Raw genomic sequence first — 23197 nt, 5'->3', positions numbered from 1 at the left:
GGAACGTTCTAAAGTGGAAGATAATATATCATTAAAGAATTTATGTACTAACGATAATTTTTTCTGTAACTGGTGACAATGAGACCGATGGAATCGCACCTAAATGTAGCACACGTGTGCCAATGTTTGTATATTATAAAATCTGTCTCTTTGAAATGTTCTGAGCAGATACGAAGGTTACGAATACTTGTCTGCTCACTTTTACCTCATGAAAGCCGCCACATTGTCTTCAAGTCTTCTTTTTTGGGATATCTTTAAAAAAATAAATAACATTACACTTTTAAGAAGATAATAGAAAAGGAAAACAACTAAAAAACCAAATGAAATTATATACACACAGCTTTTACCAGCGATTCCTAAGAGTATTTGGGGTAAAAATTTGGACATCATTTTGCCGTCCGATGACACTTTTTCAATTAAAAACAAAAAAAAAAGTTTTTCTATCACACATCGCCACTCGGTATAACCTAGCGCATTACGTGATATGCACTCCTTCTCGTTCCAGCAGTACCGTACATACGAAACAACGCGCGTACCTAACACGTGGTCCGTTGCGACGTGTGATAGTATGATCCAAAGATAATATATGATCGGTGGCGACGTGCGATAGAAAAATATAATATTTTTAATTTCAATAGATAAAAAATATCATCGGACAGCAGAATTACACATACATTTTTCATTCCAAACATGCTCACTGTATCTGCATTTTACTCCCAATCATACCAATTTTTCAAAATTGATAACCAACCATTTATCCTATATTAAGTGTTGTTTATGAGTTGTGTAAAATTCAAAACTCGTTTAGTAATAAGGCCATTAAAGTGGAATAAATTTAAAAATGATTGGTTTATTATCCTTTATTAATACGACGGAGTTCCAGCAAGAAATAACAGATGAAAAAATAGACGTTCCAAATGATACTATTATGTATTTTATCAAAGCGTAAAAGGTGAAGGCACATCCCTGATTCTTATGCAAACGGCTTTGTGTTTCGCGTCCAGATGTATCTCGATGTGATAGTATATGTTTCTAAAACTGATCCATATTATACGATGTGAATAAGCTTAAAATAAAGTAAAATAATGATTACATAATATGGAATGTAATGCGACCATTGGGTTTATTCTCTTTTTCACATCTATTTTTACAAGTTTTCATAGCACAAGCCACTATTTTGCCGTGTTATTTCGTAAAATGAACCGATGAAGCTCGACCATAGCTCGACGCTAGTTCGCACCATGTTCGCACAAGAATGATGACCATATGATGACGTCACATTTTCTAGATTCACGGGAGGCCATACGCGACCCTAGCCGGCTCCAATGGAACCGGTATGGGGAGTGGGGAATAATATGCTTTTATCACATAGAGCAGGTCTACTTATATTCATATTTCTATGGGGAATATGGACGCGAATGAACGACGGTACACACTTTCGCCAAAGGAGTATGGACGGCTATGGAATAGAGGTGAGGCGTATTTATCGTACCCAGTAAAAGTACCGGGTATTTTCAAGCGATACTTTGTACTCGTGACAAATCTCCAAAATACCTGGTTCCAAAATACTCACAAGTATTTTATACCGGGACTAAATATTTTTAATAGGTACTTTTACCAGGTATTTTTTATATATATTTTGGATGGGTATTTTTAGTAGGTATTTTTTATGGGTATTTTTGGTGGGTATTTTAGACGGGTATATTTGATGAGTATTCCTGACGGGTATTTGCGACTAATACTTTTTATAATGATTTTTTTTGACATTCTTGTATGTCAAACTTTTGAAATGATTTGTATGCAAAGTGGTGCATAATTAACAATTATAATTTTATTTGTGGTTGTCAATGCTGTTATAACAGCTTACGATTTTTTGTGGTATTCGATGAGACAAGTAATGACAAAGCATGTATATTATTAAAAAATTAAGTAAGTTTCGCAGTGCTTCATACATCTTCCTCCTGACATCGCAGGTGATTGGTTTATTTATGCATCGCAGCTTCAAATTATTCTCGAATAACTCTTTTTAGGTTCATTATGGGTTCACGTTTTTTCAACGTACGTCATAGGAAAACCGATCGATAAGCGTTCAAAATAACATTTTGTTACTGTTTCGTGAATGGTACATCTATGCTGTTTCGGTTTCCGGCTGTCATCGTGGCAGTACTATATTGTGGTGTCGATCGATTGCCAACTTGTTGCGCATCACTAGCTAAACACATGTTTATTCTTTTGACATAAACAATAAACTTTATATTGTTTATTGTTATTACCTTTCGGGTCGTGACGTTTACGTAAAGCCGCCCAAATGGATAGTTTGGAGGAGGAAAGCGGCCAGGACTTAGATGAAGTGGCGAGAGACGAGAGTTCCAGACTTGTTGATCCTCCCTCAAACGCTAAAATGAATTTCCTAAACGTTGTTAACAATGTTGCGTGCATATTATTTACTTCCTACATAACTTATTTGTGTTTTATGGATGGAGTTACTCTATTTTCATTCCACCCGACATTCATGTCTATCGGCGTAAGTAAAAACATGTAATTATGATGAATTTTTCTACCATATGTTTCCGATTTTCATCCCTATGCCTAACTTTACGCTTTGTTAAGGTGTATTTCCAAAGTTTTTATTAATTATCGGCTTTATTATGGATTGTACAACTATTGATCTGTGCCTTGAAAGGCCAATTCACTCGAAACATAAAACATTTATTTATCGGCTTTATTATGGATTGTACAACTATTGATCTGTGCCTTGAAAGGCCAATTCACTCGAAACATAAAACATTTATTTATCGGCTTTATTATGGATTGTACAACTATTGATCTGTGCCTTGAAAGGTCAAGAAGTCACTTGAAACATAAAACATTTTGGTTACTTGTTGCAAATGTAATAAAATATCGTTATTACGCGATTTGTTAAAAAATAATAAATAAAAATCTATGGATTTATATCCTACATTATGTATTTAAAAATTATAACTCGATTTGGTATTTAACTGGCAGTGGCTCCTCCTGATGACATCGGCCGTGAATTCCGTCAGTCCGGGCGATGCCGCCACCGAATGGATGCCCGTAAGGAATCGATCCACCCGCCACTGGATCCTGCAGGCCTTGGCCCTCATCATCCTTACTGCTGGCTTCCTCGCGATTTTCATCAACAAGATACGGGCTGACAAATACCACTTCACCACTTATCATTCTTGCTTCGGATTATCTGCGTATGTAATGGCACTGGTTGCATCGTGCGGGGGGATAACAGCATTATTCAGCATGAAATTTAAGAAAATCATTGCTCCGTTGTATATAAAATTAGTTCACGCAGGCGCTGGTCTTACCACATTTATTCTTGGTGTTGTCACTATTATTCTGGGGCTATTCTCAGGGTGGTGGTCCGCTGGCGATAGCGTGCGTAATATCTGCATTGTCCTTCTAGTTGCTATCATGTTGATGACAATATTACGCCCTGGCATTAAGTTGGTTGTTCGTATAAGAGAGAGGATAACTTATATCAGGTCTTCAATATAAATATGGTTAGAAGAAAAGCTGAAAATATTGTATGTTTTAGAAATATTTTGCGTTGCTTGTATTTTAAATTGGTTGACCCATATTTTTGTGATAATAATGACTATTTACATTTTTCGATATAAGTCTAATATATATTTACAAAATATTATTATTTAACACATTTAAAAAATTGATTACCATTGAATAATCCAATAAAAGGTTAATTCATTTATCTGGTGACTTTAGCCAAAAATGTTACGCATTCGAAATAATAGTATTTAATTATTGATGTAATCATGTTACGATATTAGTTGATAAGTATAAAGATCTTTATTTATATGATGCTTTAGCTTCAATATTTCAATTTGTATCAACACCACTGAATGTATTTTGTTGAAGATATTGTATTTATCTCAGTGTGACAGTTCTTACTAGGAAAATGACCTAAATTCATTTACTATGTATGTGCACTTACAAGTTATGATTTTATTTAGCTTATATATTAATATTATGAAATATTAATAAATTGTACATGTAGCTATATTTGGTGTGTATTTTCTGCTGTCAACTAAATTTACATAGTCTGGTTATAATAATGTAAAACTACTTATTTCTTGTAAGTGTCGTGTATATTTATAGACAATAAAACATAATGTACATATTGATTTCATGCCTACCAAGTCTGGAACATGTGTTCAATGACTTATCGAAAATTCAAACTCAACAAGCAGGAAGCTGACGTAACTTTACATTTCAACACTAAGGACGGGTTGTTTCGGAAAATTTGAACAATTCATCAAATTTCAACATTCATTTTCGACCGGTCGGTGGCCGAGTTGACATCGCGTTTGGGTCGCACTCAGGCGTAGTGTGTTCAATTCCTCGGCTGGCTAAGTCCTCCATCACAACACAAGCAACATTTTCAGCTTACTGTGGTGGTAGTAGGAGATTTTAAAATATTGTCAGGTTATTCGTAACCTGGGAATGTTTGTCTTTCTTTTTAAAAAAAAGAAAAAATTTTCGGGTTCTGTGAAAGTCCTATTTAAGTACGTTTTCTTCTGTTGCTAGTTGCTTGATAGAAATGAATAATAAAAAAAATCTTTCACAGAACTTGGAAATTAACTTTGAAATTTGAAGAATTGTTCAAATTCTCCGATACAATCCGTCCTAAGTTCAACAATTTAATGCATGCTCCATGTTTTAAATTTTACACACTTGCCCAATGACCAAATAAAATAATTCAATGCAGCAATAGGGTATTGTCACTGAAAACGAAGTTTTGATTTGTAGACTGTTTTTATTTTATATTGATGAATAAATTTTCTATAATGATTTAAAATATGCCATTTTCGATTTACTGACAAAACGACATGTTCGTTTATATTCATGAATTTGGCAGCGTTGATGTCACGCCGGGCAACGTTGGTGACAGCCGTCTTACCAGCGTTTTCTATGTAATAACGTTACAGCCAGTTGGAACCGTTTTTTTTTAAATGTGTAATTTTTCAAATCAACAATAATTATGATTAATTTTTTTTTATATTACGCATTTTTAGAACAGTGATCAGAATCAAAAAAATAAACTTTATTTCTTTCACACATTTTTTACGGCGGTATTCATAGTTTTTAAAAAGGTAGTTGTGAAACTAATATGAACCAAAGTAAGCATCGACAGTGTATTGAATAATACATAATTATTTGTTCACGTAACTTGTTGCAATAGTTATTACAATTTTATTTTTCACACAACTTCCTTGTGTTGCATTAATAATATTATTCGTATAATAATTATTATGTACAAGGTTTCTGCTTCACCCAATGATCCTTTCAAAGATAAGTTGTTGTAGCTGAATATTGAAACAATTTATTGATAACAAAATTTATATTAAACAAAGTATTTTTATGAAAATCAATCATTGTTGTGATTTAGTTCTATGTGTTTTATTTTATTTTCAGATGAACATTTATTGCCAAAATGACTGTAAAATTATATGCAGGTAGGTACATCTAAAAAAAATCTGTTAACCCTTTCAGACCTAAATTAAAACTGTAGATGCTTGATAACAATTGATAGAGTTATGTATTTGAAAATTTATCATTATATGTTTATGAACATTAGGTCTAAGAGGGTGTGTTTCGCATAAAATGACAAATTGTACATTGTGTACAAATAATATAAGTTTATACCAGCATTTGAAAAATGAAAACTGACATTTTTTATTCACTCTAAATAGGGAGGAAAAAATTCTTAAATCTATATATTTTAAAATATACATGGTCCGAAAGGGTTAAAATAATTTAAGAAAATATATATTTTGTAAACATTAATATAAAATTATTGTAATGTCTTTTAGGACGGGTTTTTTCACACAATTTGAACAATTCATCTAATTACAAAGTTGATTTTCAAAGTTCTGTGAATGTTCTTTCATAATTTCTGATTTTTGATACAACTGGCCACAATTCAATTTACAACAGAACTTTAATAGAATCTCAATTTGAAATTTGATGAATTGTTCAAATTCTGCAAAACAACCCGTCCTTAGTAGCGATGTGACAATTTCAATTTTGATTCATAGCCACATTATAAAAAGCACAAAGTGGCTAGACATCAGATTATATCATAAGTCGAAGACTCTTATTTGATTTCATACGTGCTGTTTCTGTTCAGATCCACAGTCAGATAAAAAAACATATATCTAGCAGTTATATTACTGTTATCTAAGTCATCAGTGTACAGTGTACACTTCCATTTATTCACATAATATAGACTTTTATTATGCGGATTTCTTCAGCGGAGAAACTAGACCAATTATTTTTAATATTTAATAATAATAATGATCAGAAGCACATTGTTTTTATTTTGATAAAACAAACAAATATACAAAACACAAGTACTTTCCTTCTACCTTAAAATTATAATATGTGCTGCAAACATTCCTGCTTTGTGATTTGCAAACATTCCGTTACGAATATGTAATATTCTTTTAAGTCTGTATATATTTAGCTTCAAATATTTACTTACCAAAGATTGAAGCGTAATATATTTGTCTGTTATTTGTTAACATATACTAATCAAACTATTGTTGCTAAAAATAATGTATACAAAATATTATAATGTATTTGTGTCTATAATATACCTCTGTATAAAGCATTACAAATGATTTTACTTTTTCAAATCAATATTTTCTCATGGGTATATAGAAAAATGCGATGGCCATTTAGGTTTTTTTTATTTTATTTTGAAAACCAAGGGTGCTTACAACTAAGACAAAGAAAAAATTTCACAACAAAACTCTCAAACTACAGTTATTCAATTCTGAAAAATATAAAGCAAAATAATTATTTTTACTCCATTGATTGGTGCGAGAACCTCAGATTCACATTTCTTTTGAACTCCAAACGTTATGTGCACTTGTGCTCTGTCAGCAGCACTTATTCACGAGACAGATGTTGTGACGTCTCCGCTCGTAATCCAACTGCTGTGATGGCCATGTACAAAGATTAAAAAAGAGTGCTACTACATCAGGAACTAGGTGAAAGATTAAAAATAAACTTATTCAAATGTTCACTAAGTACTTAACTAGCGACTAGACATATTTTGATTGAATTCTAGCATTATTTCAAGGAATAATTAAGGCAGTTGCATTTAGCAGCCATAAATTGACATTAAACTGATCGGCCAAAGGTGCTCCGACGTTGAACACAAGATCACTTCTGTCAGATGATGTGTAGATGGGAATTTCAATGCTGTTCTTATTGTGCTGGTCTTTGGTGGAATCCTGTGAGAAAAAAAGTAAAATAAGTCATACAAAAACTAATTCAATTTACATACATAATAATATTATCTAGGATATATTATATCCTAGGACACACATTTCAGGGATGTGCCTTGTACACAAGTAGCAACAGACGTAACCTTATTCTAATTTTACAAAATAAACTGTTTTCGGTAGGCAGAAAGAAATATTTTTGGAAGATACTCTCCATTGAAAATTACAATGAAAATGTCACTTTTTTGTTGTTTTTATATGAATAACGTCACCGTCCTGACTGTCCGGAGCCAGTGACAATATGGCATCCACGATAGGGGCTAGTGGGGCTGAAGGGAAGGAGACTGAGAGGAAAGTATCAGATTTGGTCGCCAAACACTGCTAAAGTCATTTTGAGCAAGGTCTGAACAGCGGTCTTTCACCAGGGTGATACTGAGAGTATCTACCACTCTGCAGCACTCCTGGTTAATACGTGCCAAACCACTTAAGTAAAATTAGATCTACATACACACATTATAATAAATTACCTATGCACAATGATGTTTATTATCCTTTTTGCGATACGGGGCTTGATAAGCCAAAAGATAGGGATGTGATAACAACATTTAACATTGTTTATTTAACACTTAAAGGTTTAGTGTGCTAAATACGTTTGTTATACCCACCGAGGGTACATACTGCAATGATATGGGAGGGGCGGGGTTGAAAGGGGGGGTGTTGGAGCGGCAAGGCTGCAACCTGCCTCCCTCCCATACGGCCCCTTCCAGGCGGAGATCGCGCAACACCACTTGACCTTCCTCCGGTGACTCTCCTGAAATATTCAAAATTAATTCACTGTTGGGAAAGTCTACACTATCACAGAGCAGTAATTTTTCATCTTTAAATTGATTTCTTTATGACAAATTAACAACTAATATGAACTGTCAACAACATCTTGAAATCAACATATCTATGTATGTGTATCATCAATCTAAAATTAATTAGCCCAGATAATGGATAAATTTTTTTTTTCATTGTTGTCAAGTGAATAAATACAACTTATCTAAAAACCTAACAACCACCAAACCGTTTTGAGTAAACAAACAGTAAAGTGGGTCATGGTTAATAAGCACTTAAAAAAAACCACTTTGTATCAGTTAGATAATATGTAGTGAGAAGTACTTATTTCAGTTTCTGGAAATGAAAAATAATGTATTATGTAGTTATTTCGCTAACATAAAAATAGATCGTTTACTTGGCGGCCACTGTTAGTGACGTTAATGTTTTAAGGTTACTTAAGAAAAGTTATCAATTTTTTTTTTATGTAATAGCTATTAAAATGCATTATTTTCCATTTTCGGTTGCTAAAATAGTTCTTTGCACTTTTCTGTGTATTTACCACTGTTTTGTTTGGACTACCATAACCATGCCTGCCATTTAGTTGAAATTAATAATAGCAAAGTCATACCATAAATGGAGGACTGAACGCAGATGACGCTAACAAAAAATTGTCCAAAGAGTTAAGTTAGCAGTCCACAATGGAGTGCTGGTACCTAGCCTGATGTATGAAAGTGAGGCATGGAATTGGCAGCGAAAGGATGAAAGTAGACTGAATGCTGTAGAATGAGATCCCTGAGGCGTATGTGAGGTTATACCATGTATGACCCTGTGAGAAATGTGGAGATCCGCAAAGAGTGCAATGCTGATGTAAGCGTAATAAGTTAGATTAAGAAAGGTACGCTTACATGGTTTGGGCATTTAGAGCGAATGAGAAAAGAAAGGAGTGTAAGGAGAATATATGATGCGAATGGTAGCAGAAGTCGGGGACGCCCGAGGAAGACATGGCACGATAAAGTGAATCAGATACTCGAGTCGGGCCATGTCAAGAGTCGGAATAATAGAAGAGTAGGTGTGAATGTGAATGAGGCAAGAAGTGTGTACCAAGACCGAGTTGTTTGGCGGTCTGTCCTCTCTGCCTACCCCTGCGGGAAGGCGTGATGGTTAGTTAGTTAGTTAGTTAAGTCATTAAACTAAAATGTCAGTTCGCCCCTTCTTTCAACTGCATCTCTTTGCTAAGTGAAGGGTGAACGCTAAATATGTACAATAAAAACAATGATAAATCTTAGTTCCATTAATATTGTGATTTCTAATGCCACATTTAAAAAAATAAATTATCGAACAAATAAAGTTACACATAAAATTGTATTTACATATTAAGAGATTTGTATACTACTCTTCCATAGAAGCATTAGCTTGTGTTTGGAAGAAGAGTGCACAGTACATTATTGTAGTTATTTATAAGTAGAGATGGCAAAATTTAGCATTAATTTTCAGATTTTTTAGCATTAACAATTGGAAATTTAGCGTTTTATAGCATTTTGAGGCATAATTTAGCGTTTTGTAGCAAAATAGAAAAAAATGTATTTCCTGAATGTTTTTAGCGCATATTTAAGTATTTTTGGTAAAATATATGTTTAACCTTCATTTGCAAGTATTTCCATGTGAAAGAATATAAATAATTAATTTTAATATTAAATTAATAAGGAAGGAAACTCTTAGTACGGGTCGAACACAAACACAACAAATGCAGATTGCGATTAATATCAATAGGCGTAATTTATTTCGCGCAATTTGTGTAATGTCAAAAAGCAATTTTAGCCTACAGTACAAAAATATTAAATATTTACACATAAAATAGTAACAAAATTATAAAAAAACGTAATGTAAATATAGATTTTTTGAAATTCTCACATATTATTTTAATACTCGGTATTTTTGGGAAATTCGCGCCTATTTCGCTAAATAGAATAATTTAGCTGAAATACGGCCAAAATCACGTTTTTCGCGTTAATTCGCGAAATAGAAATCACTGGAAACACTTTCAAATGCCTTGAAACGCAAAGAAAACTTATAAATGCCCTATTTTCGAAACATAAATATTTTTTCGCGTTTTTAGTTAAAACGAAATTTTGCCATCTCTATTTATAAGTAATAAATAATATGATATGTATTACGTACTGTAGTAAGTACACTGAGAAAGTAAAAAATAGTTACATTATATGTTTGGTAGATGTGATATAAGTGTAAGTAGTTAAAGTAGATAAGTAATATACTTTATACAGAAAATGGGTGATATGTGTTAATTTGTAAGAGTAATTCACGTAGAAATAGTTTTTTGTAAAATATATTATGTAGCATAGGCTTTATTTAAAACCTATAAAGTGAGATAAACATTACCATTTTGCAGCCAAATCGACGTTTCTTACCAAGTTCGTGTGTAATTCTTAGTTTAAATCTCCCGCCAATGTCACCTGCTAGTTCCTAATGCATCCTTCAGGCGGCGCCAGTAGTGGGGACGCCATCAATGATGCTATAATTTCATGTTTCATTAGCATTTATTTTGCGAAGGTCAAACACGTTTGGTTTGTTTACAAACATCAAATACCTTAAAATAACCTGTTTTTCAGTATTTGCGCAAAATTTACATTTTTTTTTTCGAGGTTATTAACAGTGTGACTGTTCGAAATCCGTAAAATTGCGATTTATTAGAGTTTCGTGTGTTTTTGTTTAGTGTTTTTTGTGGTTTCTTTGTGTTTTCTTGATTATGTCGGATTCCGAACGTTCCGAGAGCGGGGAAGCCGAATTTTCGAGGGCGGAAGTCATGAAGGTGATCCACACGGACACGCGGGGCAAGCGTTCAAGGGTCTGCGCGGAAGACAAGCCCAAGAGGCAGAGGGTTTGTGAATTAGCTCCCGCCGACCCTCGAATTGACCTGTTAACACAGCAGATGTCCCAGATGCAGGAAATGTTGCGTCTGCTGCTAGAGAAGCGTTCGGAGGCTCCCGTCCGTGGCGCCTTGGATGACGATGACGATGACGAGGACAGCATCTCCCTGGACACCCCTGCGTCGCTTCGGGAGGAATTGGCAGGAGATTTGGGAATGGGACTCATCCATCCGAATAAGCCGTCTCGCGACTTGGATCTCGGGGAGTGGACAACTGACCTAAAGCAGCCGAAGATACCATCGGCCGACCCAGGGAGGGTGAGAAAAGTGGAGCTCCTTCAGCATCTGGGGACGGCCAACTGGAACAATGTCCGCTACCTCGAGATCCAGAAGTCGTATGCCGCAACCCCTCTCTTCTCAATGTTGGCATTAAACCCTGAATTGAAGCGCCTAGGTCAGGAGGAATCGGCCAGTACGTCAACGGACTCCTTCTGCGGCTCCCTGACCAATGCTCTTTCCCTGCAGGCTGATCTCCTGAAGGCCTCCTTGCAGGAGCTGGTCAACTGGAGTGCGGAACCGGGCACGAAGCTGAGCACTTCCACTCTTTTCGAGAAGGTGCAGTCTCTCTTCGCGGCGGGGTCTGAGTCCCAGAAGGTGTCCAAAGACATCATGCAGATGGTCTGCGGAAAACGGGCTAGCCACATTGAGTATCGACGAGAGGGGGCATTGCGAGGCATCAGCGACGGATACGTCCGAGATGCCTTACGGAAGATTCCGCCCACATCGGAATATCTCTTTGACCCGAACCTCCTGTCGGCCCAGCTGGATAAGTTGGGGGGAGTGAAGAAGTGCCTCGCTCCTCAGCCTAGCACGTCGCGACCAGCTCCTCCCGTTAAACCTGTGACTGTGCAGAACTCGCAGCCCTTTCGTCCTAGAGTACAGCAGGGGAGAACCATCGCGAGAAGGGAGCACCCTGAGAGTCGAGGTCCAGAACCAGCCCGTAGGGCCGCTAAAGCTTTCCCTCCCCGAGGTAGGTTCCGGCCCAAGGAAAGAGCAGGGAAGCCAGACCGTAAGAGGTTTTAACAGCGGGCCCTCTTTTCAAGGGGGTCAGTTGCGCTCATTCGCAGGTAGGTGGAGGAACCTTGGTGCCCCTACTATCATCCTTAAGATGTTAGATGGCTACCGAATTCCATTTTCATCAAAACCTCCACTAAATAATAATATTGATTTATTTAACTCCCCTTTCGCCACTAAGACTTCTGTGGCAATGACAGAACAAATAGAAAAACTCAAAGCCCTTAAGGTTTTAGAGTCGGCACCTCCCACTCCCTCATTTATTTCTAACATGTTTCTGGTCCCCAAATCAGATGGCTCAAAGAGGCCGGTCTTTAACTTAAAGTATTTAAACAATTTTCTGACTGTCAGTAAATTTCGTCTGGTAAACGTTTATCGAGTTCCTACTTTTCTACAACCGAATGACTGGATGGTTAAAGTGGACCTCACACATGCTTACTTTCATGTACCTGTGAGTGAGCAGCATAGATGTTTCCTTAGACTTATCTATAGGAATGAACTCTTGCAGATGACATCCCTCCCCTTTGGCTTGGCCACCGCACCTAAGGCATTCGCAACCTTCACTAACTGGGTAGCGCAGGAACTGCGGAAGAGAGGGATGAGAATTCTAGTGTATCTGGATGATTTTTTATTAGTAAACCAATGCCTGCCTACTTTAAAACACCAGTCTATTGAAATGGTGGAGTTTTTGCAAGGCTTGGGATGGCATATACAATTTGATAAGTCAATATTAGAACCATCACAACAAGTTCAATTTCTTGGCATCAGCTGGAATACTCTAACTAATGAAAAGTCTCTCCCTCAGAACAGGGTTTCAGCCCTATCTTATTTGTTAAAGGGTTTTATTCAGACGGGTAGGTGGTCACTAGATAAGGGGCGCAGCCTCTTGGGCTCTTTAAACTTTGCTAGTTTTGCAGTTCCAAGAGGCAGGCTCAACAGCCGGCACATACAGAAAGGGTGCTTAGGACTCAGACACTACCACCCTTGGGAGTCATCACCAATTCCGGCAGCTACCGCTCGGGAATTGAGATGGTGGGTTCGATCGCTCACCCTGACGTCACCTATACATCTGCCGCTGTTTGAGCATTACTTGACAACCGATGCCTCTGATCAGGGTTGGGGTGCCCAGCTGGACGAAAAGCTTCTCAGCGGTGTGTGGGCTGATGACCAGCTGAATCTTCACTCCAATGTAAAGGAGATGCTCGCCGTGTTGGCTGCCTTGTCTCCTCACGCGCTTGAGCTATCTGGCTCGGGTCTTCTGATCCAGTCGGATAACAGGTCTGTCGTATCTTATCTCCGCAAGGAGGGTGGTACCAGGTCAACTCAACTCCTGAGCTGTACTCGACTAGTGCTAGATGTTTTGGATAAACACTGTGTCTCCATGACAGCACAATACTTACCCGGTCGTTTCAATGAAGTAGCGGACTGTCTATCTCGTCATCGTGCTGTACCCGAATGGCACCTGCTACCCTCTTTCACAGAGGTAGCATTCAGAAAATGGGGACGACCCGAGATAGACCTATTTGGCTCTAGGACAGCGCATGTGGTTCAAAGGTATGTTTCTCTTGATTTTCAGGACGACAAGGCAGACTACCACAATGCTTGGAGCAGGGACTGGGACTATCAGCTGGCTTGGATCTTCCCTCCCCCGTGCCTCATGCCGAGGGTTCTTTGCCACCTGAACAGGGCAAGGGGATTATACCTGGTAGTGGCTCCTCGTTGGGAAAGGGCATTTTGGAGAGCGGATCTGAAGTGTCGGGCCTTGGGTCCACCTCTTACGATTCACAATCTAGGAGAAGCACTGATAGACACCAGGACCAACAACCCCCCTCCTCAAGTAGAGTCCTTCACTCTGGAGATTTGGCTTTGTGGGGGTGGGACAAAAACCTAACAAGATGGTCAAGTCAGCAGAAGGAACTTCTTAGATCCGGGTGGAGAAGTTCCACCCTTCGCACTTATGCTCCGGCATGGCGGAGGTGGCAGCGCTGGGCGTCAGAGAATCAGCTCGATGCCACGCGTCCCAAAGCTGAAGACTTAGCCAGGTTCCTAGCCGATCTACACATCAGAGAAAAGCTATCGCTGAGTACCATTTTAGTTCACAAGTCAGTGGTGTGTACCTTAGGCTCTCCCGAAGACAATAGAGAGCTGAGCTCCAATCCGATAGTGAAGAAGATATTAAAAGGGATATCTTTAGCTAGATTAAGGCCTTCAAAACCCCCCATTTGGGACCCGAGGATTGTATCATCATGGCTGGAGAAGAATTTGCCTCAACATATTACTCTCTTTGAAGCATCAAGGAGAGCAGCCACCATCCTGCTTTTGGCATCAGGGCGCCGAGTCCACGATCTCACATTGCTCCATTGCACAGCTGAAAGATTGTCAGTGGACAGTGAAGGCATCTCCATTTGGCCAGTGTTTGGTGGCAAGACAGATTCGGCAGACTGGCAACAATCAGGGTGGAGACTGGCTCGCTCGGAGTCTAGGAACATAGACCCTGTCTATTGGACGGAAAAGGTCATAGAACTGTCAAAGGAACGGAGAGCGCAGGCGATACTACCTAGCCTATTTATTACAACTTGTGGGACAGTGAAAGCGGCTTCCAGGGCAGTAATTGCAGGTTGGATTAGGATAGTCCTCAGGGATGCTGGTGTAGAGGATCCACCTGGCAGCATCCGTTCAGCAGTGGCATCTCTGAACTGGCTGCAGAATTATAAGCTGGACGATATACTGTCACGTGGTAACTGGAGAAGTCCCAATACCTTTGCCAGGTTCTATAGAAGGGAAATTGCAGAATCGGCTGGCCGAGTCAACACCGACCCATCTGTTGCTGACCTTTTTCAACCTCTGTAACTGGTTAGCTGATTTCTGGAAATCTTGCCCCTATTTTCTTTTTAGCAAATAAATTTAAATATTATATTTGATTCACATTAGCATAATGTCACCAGGCGATAACAAACAATATCTCACTTTATAGGTTTTAAATAAAGCCTATGCTACATAATGAAAAAGTTTTACCTTACAATAAAACTTATATTATGTACTTAGCTTTATTTAAAACCTAGGCAAGGGCTGCCTGATGAGATCTAATGAAACATGAAATTATAGCATCATTGATGGCGTCCCCACTACTGGCGCCGCCTGAAGGATGCATTAGGAACTAGCAGGTGACATTGGCGGGAGATTTAAACTAAGAATTACACACGAACTTGGTAAGAAACGTCGATTTGGCTGCAAAATGGTAATGTTTATCTCACTTTATAGGTTTTAAATAAAGCTAAGTACATAATATAAGTTTTATTGTAAGGTAAAACTTTTTCATTTTCACAGTTTTCAATGTTTGGGTTTTGTCATTAATGCGTCTAGTTTCTTCCTGTAACCAATTGAAGAAAGCTCGTCCTTGGTAAGTATAATAATTTTGGGCAAATGAAGTATTTAATTTTGGGAATGAAAAAATATTATTGAGTTGAGTTCGGTTTTCAGTTAAAAATTTGTACTTGTCTTTTTCTTTTATGATTTGAATTTTTAATGCACAGATCTTAAAGGACGGTTGTTCCACAGAATCTGAACAATTTAGAGGTTAATTTTCAAGTTCTGTGAAGGTTTGTTATTATATTATTATTAGCCAGTTGTTTCACCAAACTGAAATAGTAACAGAACTTGAGTAGAACTTTCACAGAACTTAGTCCCATCCTAAGTGAAAGTCATTGAAATTCTTTGAATAAGCGCTTTGTTGGGTAATCGCTGGGTTTTTTTATGATTTTAATTATTATTCTCTGTACGACTCCTATTGTGAGAAGGTTAGCTCAACTAATGATAATGTATTGTAAATTTTATTGCACTAAGGCGTAGTATTGTTATTTGTTTTTGGGGTGTTATGCCGTGTTGCGCTAACTCCTTCTTTAGCCAACGTTTCGGACAGCATTGCAGTGTCCATCATCAGGGCAGATGTGTTATTTGAGGTGGTGGTGAAAAGTGAGCTTATGTATGAGGATGTGATACCGTGTTGCCAGCTCCAACCCTCTGAGCTAACATTAACGTATCATTTTTTATTTAAAGTGGTTTTCTTCGTTTAGCTCTGGTGTAGCCGTCAATTACCGGATACCAAGAACTATTATATATAGGATAGGGGCTCAATGACTGGAAAGGCCACGGTGGAACATTTTCCTGCTGGGGGATGTGGGCCTATAAAATACCGTGATACGCCATCTTGCAATAACATCAGCAACATTTCCAGTAAGTCCTACTCCTTAGCGTCCTAGAGTGGTCTTTATGATCCCGCGAGTCCCGGGCAATATGACCACTGACCCTAACATCATGGTCGTAGCTGATAAGGAGAGGGCGAATGGCGAGTTTCTGGCGCCATAAAACCGGATCAGCTCAGCTAAGGGAAGGCAACCCCTACAGAAAAATCCCTGGAGAAGGCAATGGGAAACCACTCCAGTATCTTTTCCCAGCATATCACTATGGAGAGAAACCAACCAATGGCCCCGAGTCCCGGGCGGCCCTTAAATGGGCCAGGGGTGCGAAGAATCTCCCGGCTCAAAATAGTGAATTCAAAAATAAGACTAGGAACATGGAATGTAAGAAGTTTATACAGCGGTAAATTGGATAATGCAATACAGGAAATGGAAAGATTAAAAGTAGATATTCTTGGAATTAGTGAACTGAGATGGACTGGCAGCGGCATACACCAACATGAGAAGGGAAATCTATACTACTCAGGAAGTGACCCACAGGACAGAAACCGTCGAAACGGAGTTGCTGTATTTGTCATGGAGAAGTATGTAAAATTTGTTAAGAATTTTGTACCCATCTCGGACAGAATAATATTATTACAATTACACTGTCAACCCATCAACATGAATATTATTCAAGTGTATGCACCAACAGCGGAAGTGAGATATGATGGTGATGTGGAATCTTTTTATGACTCACTAGCCAGTACATTGCAAAGTTTGAAAGGAGGAGAAGTCAATTTTGTCATTGGAGACTTAAATGCCAAAATTGGTGAAGGTCGCCGCTCTCATATAGTTGGTGAATATGGCTTAGGCATAAGCAATCAAAGAGGTGATAGACTATATGAATTCTGCCAGGATAAAAATATGGTTGTATTAAATACCTGGTTTAAACTCCCGAAAAGAAGGCTTTATACGTGGAGATCACCCCAGGATGGAACAATCTATGATATTGTCAGGAACCAAATTGACTATGTGTTAGTAGACCATAGATTCAGGAACTCCGTAAAGAGAGTCACCACGTACCCTGGTGCGGACATTGGTTCTGACCATGTTTTGTTAACTGCCGATATTGTTTTACGCTTAAAACAAATAAAAAAGCCCAAAACCAAAATTAAAATGGAAATCTCGAAACTCCATGAAGAAGTGGTCAGAAATAGGGTATCTCAGACTTTGAACGATAATATTAGGCTACTCCCTTGTGATCCATCGATAGAAATACAAACACAATGGGATAACCTTAAGTCAGTTATACGTGAAACCTGTGATGCAAATTTGAAAGTTGATAAGCAAATTAGAAAAAAGAATTGGATGACTGACCACATTTTGAACTTAATGGATGAGAGACGTAAACACAAACATAATGAGACACAATATAAAAACTTACAAAGAACGATTAGACGTGAAATTAAAAAAGCCAAAGAAGAATGGATGAAGTCACAGTGTGAAGAACTAGAATCGTACAGTCGTAGTCACAATGCATTCAAACTTCACAAAAAATTAAAGGAAATTACAGGCACTTCTAGAAGAATTACTCCATCATGTTTAGTTGACGATTCCAATAAATTAATATTGGATGAAAAAGATATTTTACAAACATGGGAAAAGTATATTCATGATACATTCAAAGATATTAGACCTGACATTAATATTCCCAATGATCAATTGCATGGACCATCGATTTTAAAATCAGAAATTCTTCATGCGATAAAGACTTCAGACAATAGAAAAGCGTGCGGACCAGACGATATTCCAGTTGAGGTGTTGAAGCTCTTTAATGATGAAAATGTTGACTACCTGTTGAGGTTATTTAATTCTATATACGACACAGGGAATATACCCCAAGATTGGCTAAAATCCACCTTCGTGACATTGCCTAAAAAACAATACCCTAAGAAGTGCAGTGACTATCGATTAATAATCCTGATGAGTCATGTCCTTAAATTATTCCTCAAAATAATACATGCCAGGATACGCAATAAGTGCGAGCAGGACTTGGATGACACCCAGTTTGGCTTCAGAAATGCGTTTGGGACGCGTGAGGCATTATTGTCTATCGATGTACTATTGCAAAAGTGTCGTGACCAAAGAAAGGAAGTTTTTGCCTGTTTTATTGACTACGAAAAGGCATTTGACAGGGTAAAACATGCTGACCTAATGAAAATGCTTGCGGATTGTAACGTTGACACCAAAGACCAGAATTTCATAAAAAACCTGTATTGGTTCCAAACAGCAGAAATAAGACATGGGAATGAGAGATCTAATGCAATTGCCATTCAGCGTGGAGTACGACAAGGCTGTATCCTGTCGCCACTATTGTTTAATCTCTATTCCAACTATGTCTTTAAAAGAGCCCTAAGTAATACTGAGAAGGGTCTTAAGATCAACGGAGTTGTCATTAATAACATAAGATACGCAGATGATACTGTATTACTAGCTGACTGTATCGATGACCTCCAAGACCTATTAAATCTTGTTAATAATGCTGGTGAGCAACTGGGCCTAACAATCAACGTCAATAAAACAAAATGGATGACTTTTGGACGACTAGATCACTCTGAATCAGTGATACAGTTAAATGGTTGCAATGTCGAAAAGGTCGAAAGATTTAGATACCTCGGCAGTATTCTCACGGAGACTCTTGACCCAGATGTAGAGGTTAGGTGCAGAATTGAAGCAGCAAGAACTGCGTTCATTAAAATGAAATCCCTCTTCTGCAATGATAATATCAGCTTAAAACTAAGGCAGAGAATGCTAAAATGTTATGTGTGGTCGGTCTTGTTGTATGGATGTGAAACATGGACCTTGAAAGTAAATACCATGAACAGGTTAGAGGCTTTTGAAATGTGGCTTCACCGGAGAATACTCAAAGTACCATGGACCGACATGATCACCAACACAGAAATTCTCAGGCGGGCTAGAGCAGAGAGAGAACTGCTTAGATTAATAAAAATCAGGAAAATTTCATATATGGGTCATGTACTTCGAGGGGAGAAGTATCACTTGCTCCAGTTAATTTTGAAAGGCAAGATAGAGGGTCGCAGAGGGCCTGGTAGGAGACAAATGTCTTGGCTGCGAAACATACGAGAGTGGACCGGCATTAGAAGTGTGGAGGAGCTATTCCGGGCAGCGCAAGACAAAGAGACATTTTCAAGAGTGATCGCCAACGTCGGGGGGACCTGATACGGCACATAAAGAAGAAGAAGAACTATTGAGCTTAGCTCTATCGTCTCTATTAATGTTTATGGGATTAATGAAACGTTGGCTAAAGAAGGAGTTAGCGCAACACGGCATAACACCCCAAAAACAAATAACAAAAATATGTTTGGCCGTGAAAATCTTAAATCATATTTAAGGCGTAGTATATTAAATAAAGGTGTTGTATCGATAAAAATTTCTGATTCTTAAAAATTTGTATATTAATTTTCTTATTTCTTTTTACAACTTGGCATATTTGGTCCTACCATTTCAGATTTTTATCAATAATTTCTAGATATTTGATTGTGTTTTTAATATTGTGCATTTTGATTTGCAATCATTTTTATTGTGAGTTTTAGAATTGTTATGTATAATAATGTGAAAGTTAAAACCTTCTTCTCCCCAAGTAGTGATCAGAGTAAGTCTTTCTGGCGGAAGATTAAAGTGGACAGCAGCGTCCCACAACAGGGCGTGTGGGGCCCTGGCGGGGCGCAGCATTAGGGCTAGCGGAGGGGTGGGGCCCCCTGTAGTCCCCGTAGCGCGCTGGCGGGCTGCCGTAGCCCGGGAGCACAGCCCTCGCAGAAAGGAGGAGGCGGTACGTGGGGCGCCCTCCCACCCAGAGGTCCAGCCTTCCGGGGTCTAAATGTAACAATATACATATTTCATTTCACTACAAAGGCCTATCTTCAACAGGGATTTAGTATTTGGCGACTACTGCCGTAAATCACACAAGCACACGTTGTCGACATTTTGTAAACTCGTCGACGAGGCCAATTTCCCGCAACCAGCCAGGTGAAGTTGCTCCGACTCATGTCATCAAGACTTTAAACATGGCTTCACCTGTATCAGACATTTTATAACAATGCATGTGCTTTAGATCAATGCTAGGAACAAAACAGTCAACAAAGAATGGACAGGTTATAAAAATGACATCTACAGCAAATGTTTTTCTTTGTTGTGAGTAAGGTTATGAAAGAATTCTAGTTTTGACTTTTTGAGAATTCAACAATGGTTGGTGGCGATGCGGGTCTCGTGATTTCAGTAGTGACATTTCATTTCAGCAGTTGTTTGCGATGTGAGTACACAACATGAGTATTGAAAACTTGCACATCCCTGTGAAGAAACATCTAAGGGCCAGTTGTTTCACAGAATTTGAACAATTCATCAAATATCAAAGTTAAAATTAAAATTCTGTGAAAAGTTCTATTCACGTTTTGTTATTATTTCATTACGAGCCACTTGTTTCTCAGAACTGAAATATCAAACAAAACTTGAATGGAACTTGAAAATGAACTTTGAAATTTGTGAATTTATCAAATTCTGTAAAACAACTGGCTCTAAGAATTATAACTTTAGATAAAAGGGTATCATTACAAGGCTATAAAATATCAAATTACATATTATAATTTATTTACTTCATTTCAGAATGGGATCCTTGAATCTTGTTTGTCACTTTTCTAAGAAATTATTGCCATAAATTGTATCAATTCTATACTTTCTTGTATTTATTATCAACATGTATATTTGAAAACAATAACAGGTACTTGTATATATTTATCTTCATGCATATGTTTTCGAAAAACTACATATATACATGTAGTTTTCCAAAAACTGGTCAGCGCATATTCTTAATGAAGCATGTATATTTTTAACCTTATCAGCAATGAGTTGGGCAGCCAGTTCTCTCGAGACGGTATCGGTAGGTCCAGCACGGAGGGAAGACAGATCGGCATGCACTGCATGGACTATCATTACGGCTGCTTCCCATTCCCGTTCTATCAAACCATTCCCTTTCCTTTCCATCTTCAAAATGAAACAAACCAAATTTATGTAATGTCATTTCTTTTTGTAAACACCCTTCTGCATAAGATTGCAATTGGGATGGCTAAATCATAGTCAATATACTGTAATTAACACAATGTATTATATAGGATGACAGGCGGTAATGAAGAGACACTGGACAACCTGGCTCTTGTACACCTACATTGTTGTCACTCTCATACAAGATGCAAGTTGCAGGTTCATTACAGGATATTTAAGAAATAAAGTTCTGTTGTGGACAATATTAAATTAGTTGAATAGGTACCTTAAGGTCAGTAATTTTTGCTTTGACCAGTGAGTCAGGTCCACTGTTGAGTTTTTTCCATAGTGATAAAATAGGTGCCAGTTTTTTCTTCCAAGATTTGTTATCATATTGAAGTGATATCTCTCCGTGGTGGTAAGATTCTACAATGGCACAATAATCCTAAATATATCTGGTCACATTTTTAATGATATCTTTTCTAATGTTGCTACATATTATTATCTCGATGAAAGGAATACATATATTATAAACATGGAAAGCTTACTTAATTGGCTCATGACAGTGTTGCCAGCTTGGTGTTCTCTCGCCCTGTGGATGTTATTGGCGAGACCGAGTTGACTAGGGCTGTCATTGTTGGGGAACTGTGTTAGTGCAACCAAATAATCCTGTAAAAATACAATAATAATTACACATTAGCAAAAATATAAATAATTACTTCACACATAATTGAGCACCTCGGTTCAGTTTCTCCTACACCTATAAGATAATCACCAAAGTAAAAATTGACTGTAATCACCACCATAATTTATGAATACAGGATGTGCTGTAGAAAATGAACTGAAAGCTAAAGAGACCTGTATTTGGATTTTGACACTGGTTCGTAATATACAGGGTGTATCGGCAAGTACCCGACAAACTTTAACCAGCTATACCTCAGCACATTTGGAGTAAAAAATGGTATGGGAGCTTTGCTGTCCGGTAACATTTTTTTTCCATTAAAAACAAAAAATAAAAAAATCCACACTCCGTCACTGTCATTTGCATTGTTTCTCGTGTTCAACAGCTGTTATTAGCAAGTGTGTCAAAGAGTGTCCTCGCTCTTTCGTACACACTAAATAATAATAGCTAAAAATGAGACGAATGGTGCCGCGCCATTTCGTTGTGATTGTAAAAGCGCGCCAACGTAGGTACGTACGTACATTATTCAACGAAACTCGAACAAAATATTGCCAGATGAGTTTTCAAACTTTGATAAAGGATAAAACATTGGTGACATGTGGTGAAAATATGAATAGTAAATTTTTTATTAAAAAAAATGTTACCGGACATCAAAGTGCTCATAACATTTTTTACTCCAAATGTGCTAAGGAATAGCTGGTAAAAGTTTGTAGGGTACGTGCCGATACACCCTGTATAGTAGTATATTTAGTATAGGTAGTGGCAGGGATTAGTACTAAACTCAGGGCAAAACTCCAAAAACAGCGGGCCTAGTCTGTATCTTTCAAAAGGCCCGTGCCACAAACATCACAAACCCTTATGAACCCTTCCCTTCCGGTGTTAAAAAAATACTCATGCACCGGTGCTGTACACTCGGTAAATATTTATACATCGTAATTATTTCATCCAATACATAAATGTATTGTGGAGGAATACGTAAAGTATGAACTCTGTCTTTAGTATATTTACAGAGTAATTTAAGTAATTAGAGAAGTTGTCCACTCAGTTGAGAGCACTGGCGAGGAAAGGTTAAACCACAAACTTAGTGGTTTGTTAACCCGAAAGATACAGAGTCTTTGGTCCTTTTAACTATAACGTTCATTTACTACAGCACAGCCTGCACTAACAAAGATTGCGGTGATGTAATTCATTTCAATCCACTCCACAAAAAGGGCTAGTAGAATCA

The 23197-nt window shown here is 37.8% G+C and overlaps 3 protein-coding genes and 1 long non-coding RNA gene across 6 annotated transcripts in view; 2 read left to right on the top strand and 2 right to left on the bottom strand.

Annotated features, from left to right (window-relative positions):
- Positions 1 to 26: 26 nt before the first annotated feature.
- On the bottom strand, positions 27 to 563 carry LOC149423791 (uncharacterized). Its single transcript, XR_016302229.1, has 2 exons — positions 339 to 563; positions 27 to 252 (listed from the first exon to the last, which is right to left on the bottom strand). It is a non-coding gene; the product is annotated as an uncharacterized LOC149423791 (long non-coding RNA).
- A 1613-nt stretch (positions 564 to 2176) lies between these two features.
- On the top strand, positions 2177 to 6636 carry LOC149423790 (transmembrane reductase CYB561D2-like). Its single transcript, XM_089632118.1, has 2 exons — positions 2177 to 2524; positions 3007 to 6636. The coding sequence occupies exons 1-2, from the start codon at positions 2309 to 2311 to the stop codon at positions 3526 to 3528; spliced, it is 738 nt and encodes a 245-aa protein (XP_089488244.1). The 5' UTR covers positions 2177 to 2308; the 3' UTR covers positions 3529 to 6636.
- A 102-nt stretch (positions 6637 to 6738) lies between these two features.
- Positions 6739 to 23197, bottom strand: part of LOC149423787 (cytoplasmic dynein 2 heavy chain 1-like) — a 52754-nt gene continuing 36295 nt past the window's right edge. For both annotated transcript variants that reach the window (XM_089631807.1, XM_089631806.1), the window contains exons 20-25: positions 21839 to 21959; positions 21577 to 21716; positions 21144 to 21293; positions 19883 to 20129; positions 7946 to 8091; positions 6739 to 7289 (exon numbers count right to left, since the gene is read on the bottom strand). In XM_089631807.1, coding sequence (XP_089487933.1) covers positions 7131 to 7289; positions 7946 to 8091; positions 19883 to 20129; positions 21144 to 21293; positions 21577 to 21716; positions 21839 to 21959 — 963 coding nt within the window. In that variant the 3' untranslated portion in view covers positions 6739 to 7130. The remainder of the gene's footprint in view (positions 7290 to 7945; positions 8092 to 19882; positions 20130 to 21143; positions 21294 to 21576; positions 21717 to 21838; positions 21960 to 23197) is intronic.
- Positions 10678 to 15367, top strand: LOC149423789 (uncharacterized). 2 transcript variants are annotated; one of them, XM_089632116.1, is made up of 3 exons: positions 10678 to 12013; positions 13634 to 14910; positions 15163 to 15367. In XM_089632116.1, exons 1-2 carry the CDS (start codon positions 10864 to 10866, stop codon positions 14905 to 14907), a joined length of 2424 nt encoding a protein of 807 aa, XP_089488242.1. In that variant the 5' UTR covers positions 10678 to 10863; the 3' UTR covers positions 14908 to 14910; positions 15163 to 15367. The 2 variants fall into 2 exon arrangements, with proteins under 2 accessions (XP_089488242.1, XP_089488243.1); XM_089632117.1 differs by lacking the exon at positions 15163 to 15367 and having other exon boundaries at positions 12975 to 14090.

The sequence above is a fragment of the Hesperophylax consimilis genome, chromosome 5 (genome assembly GCF_061612785.1).
Source record: "Hesperophylax consimilis isolate HC1 chromosome 5, BYU_Hcon_1.0, whole genome shotgun sequence".
Classification (NCBI taxonomy): Eukaryota; Metazoa; Arthropoda; class Insecta; order Trichoptera; family Limnephilidae; genus Hesperophylax; species Hesperophylax consimilis.
This window is presented reverse-complemented; position numbering and strand designations above follow the sequence as displayed.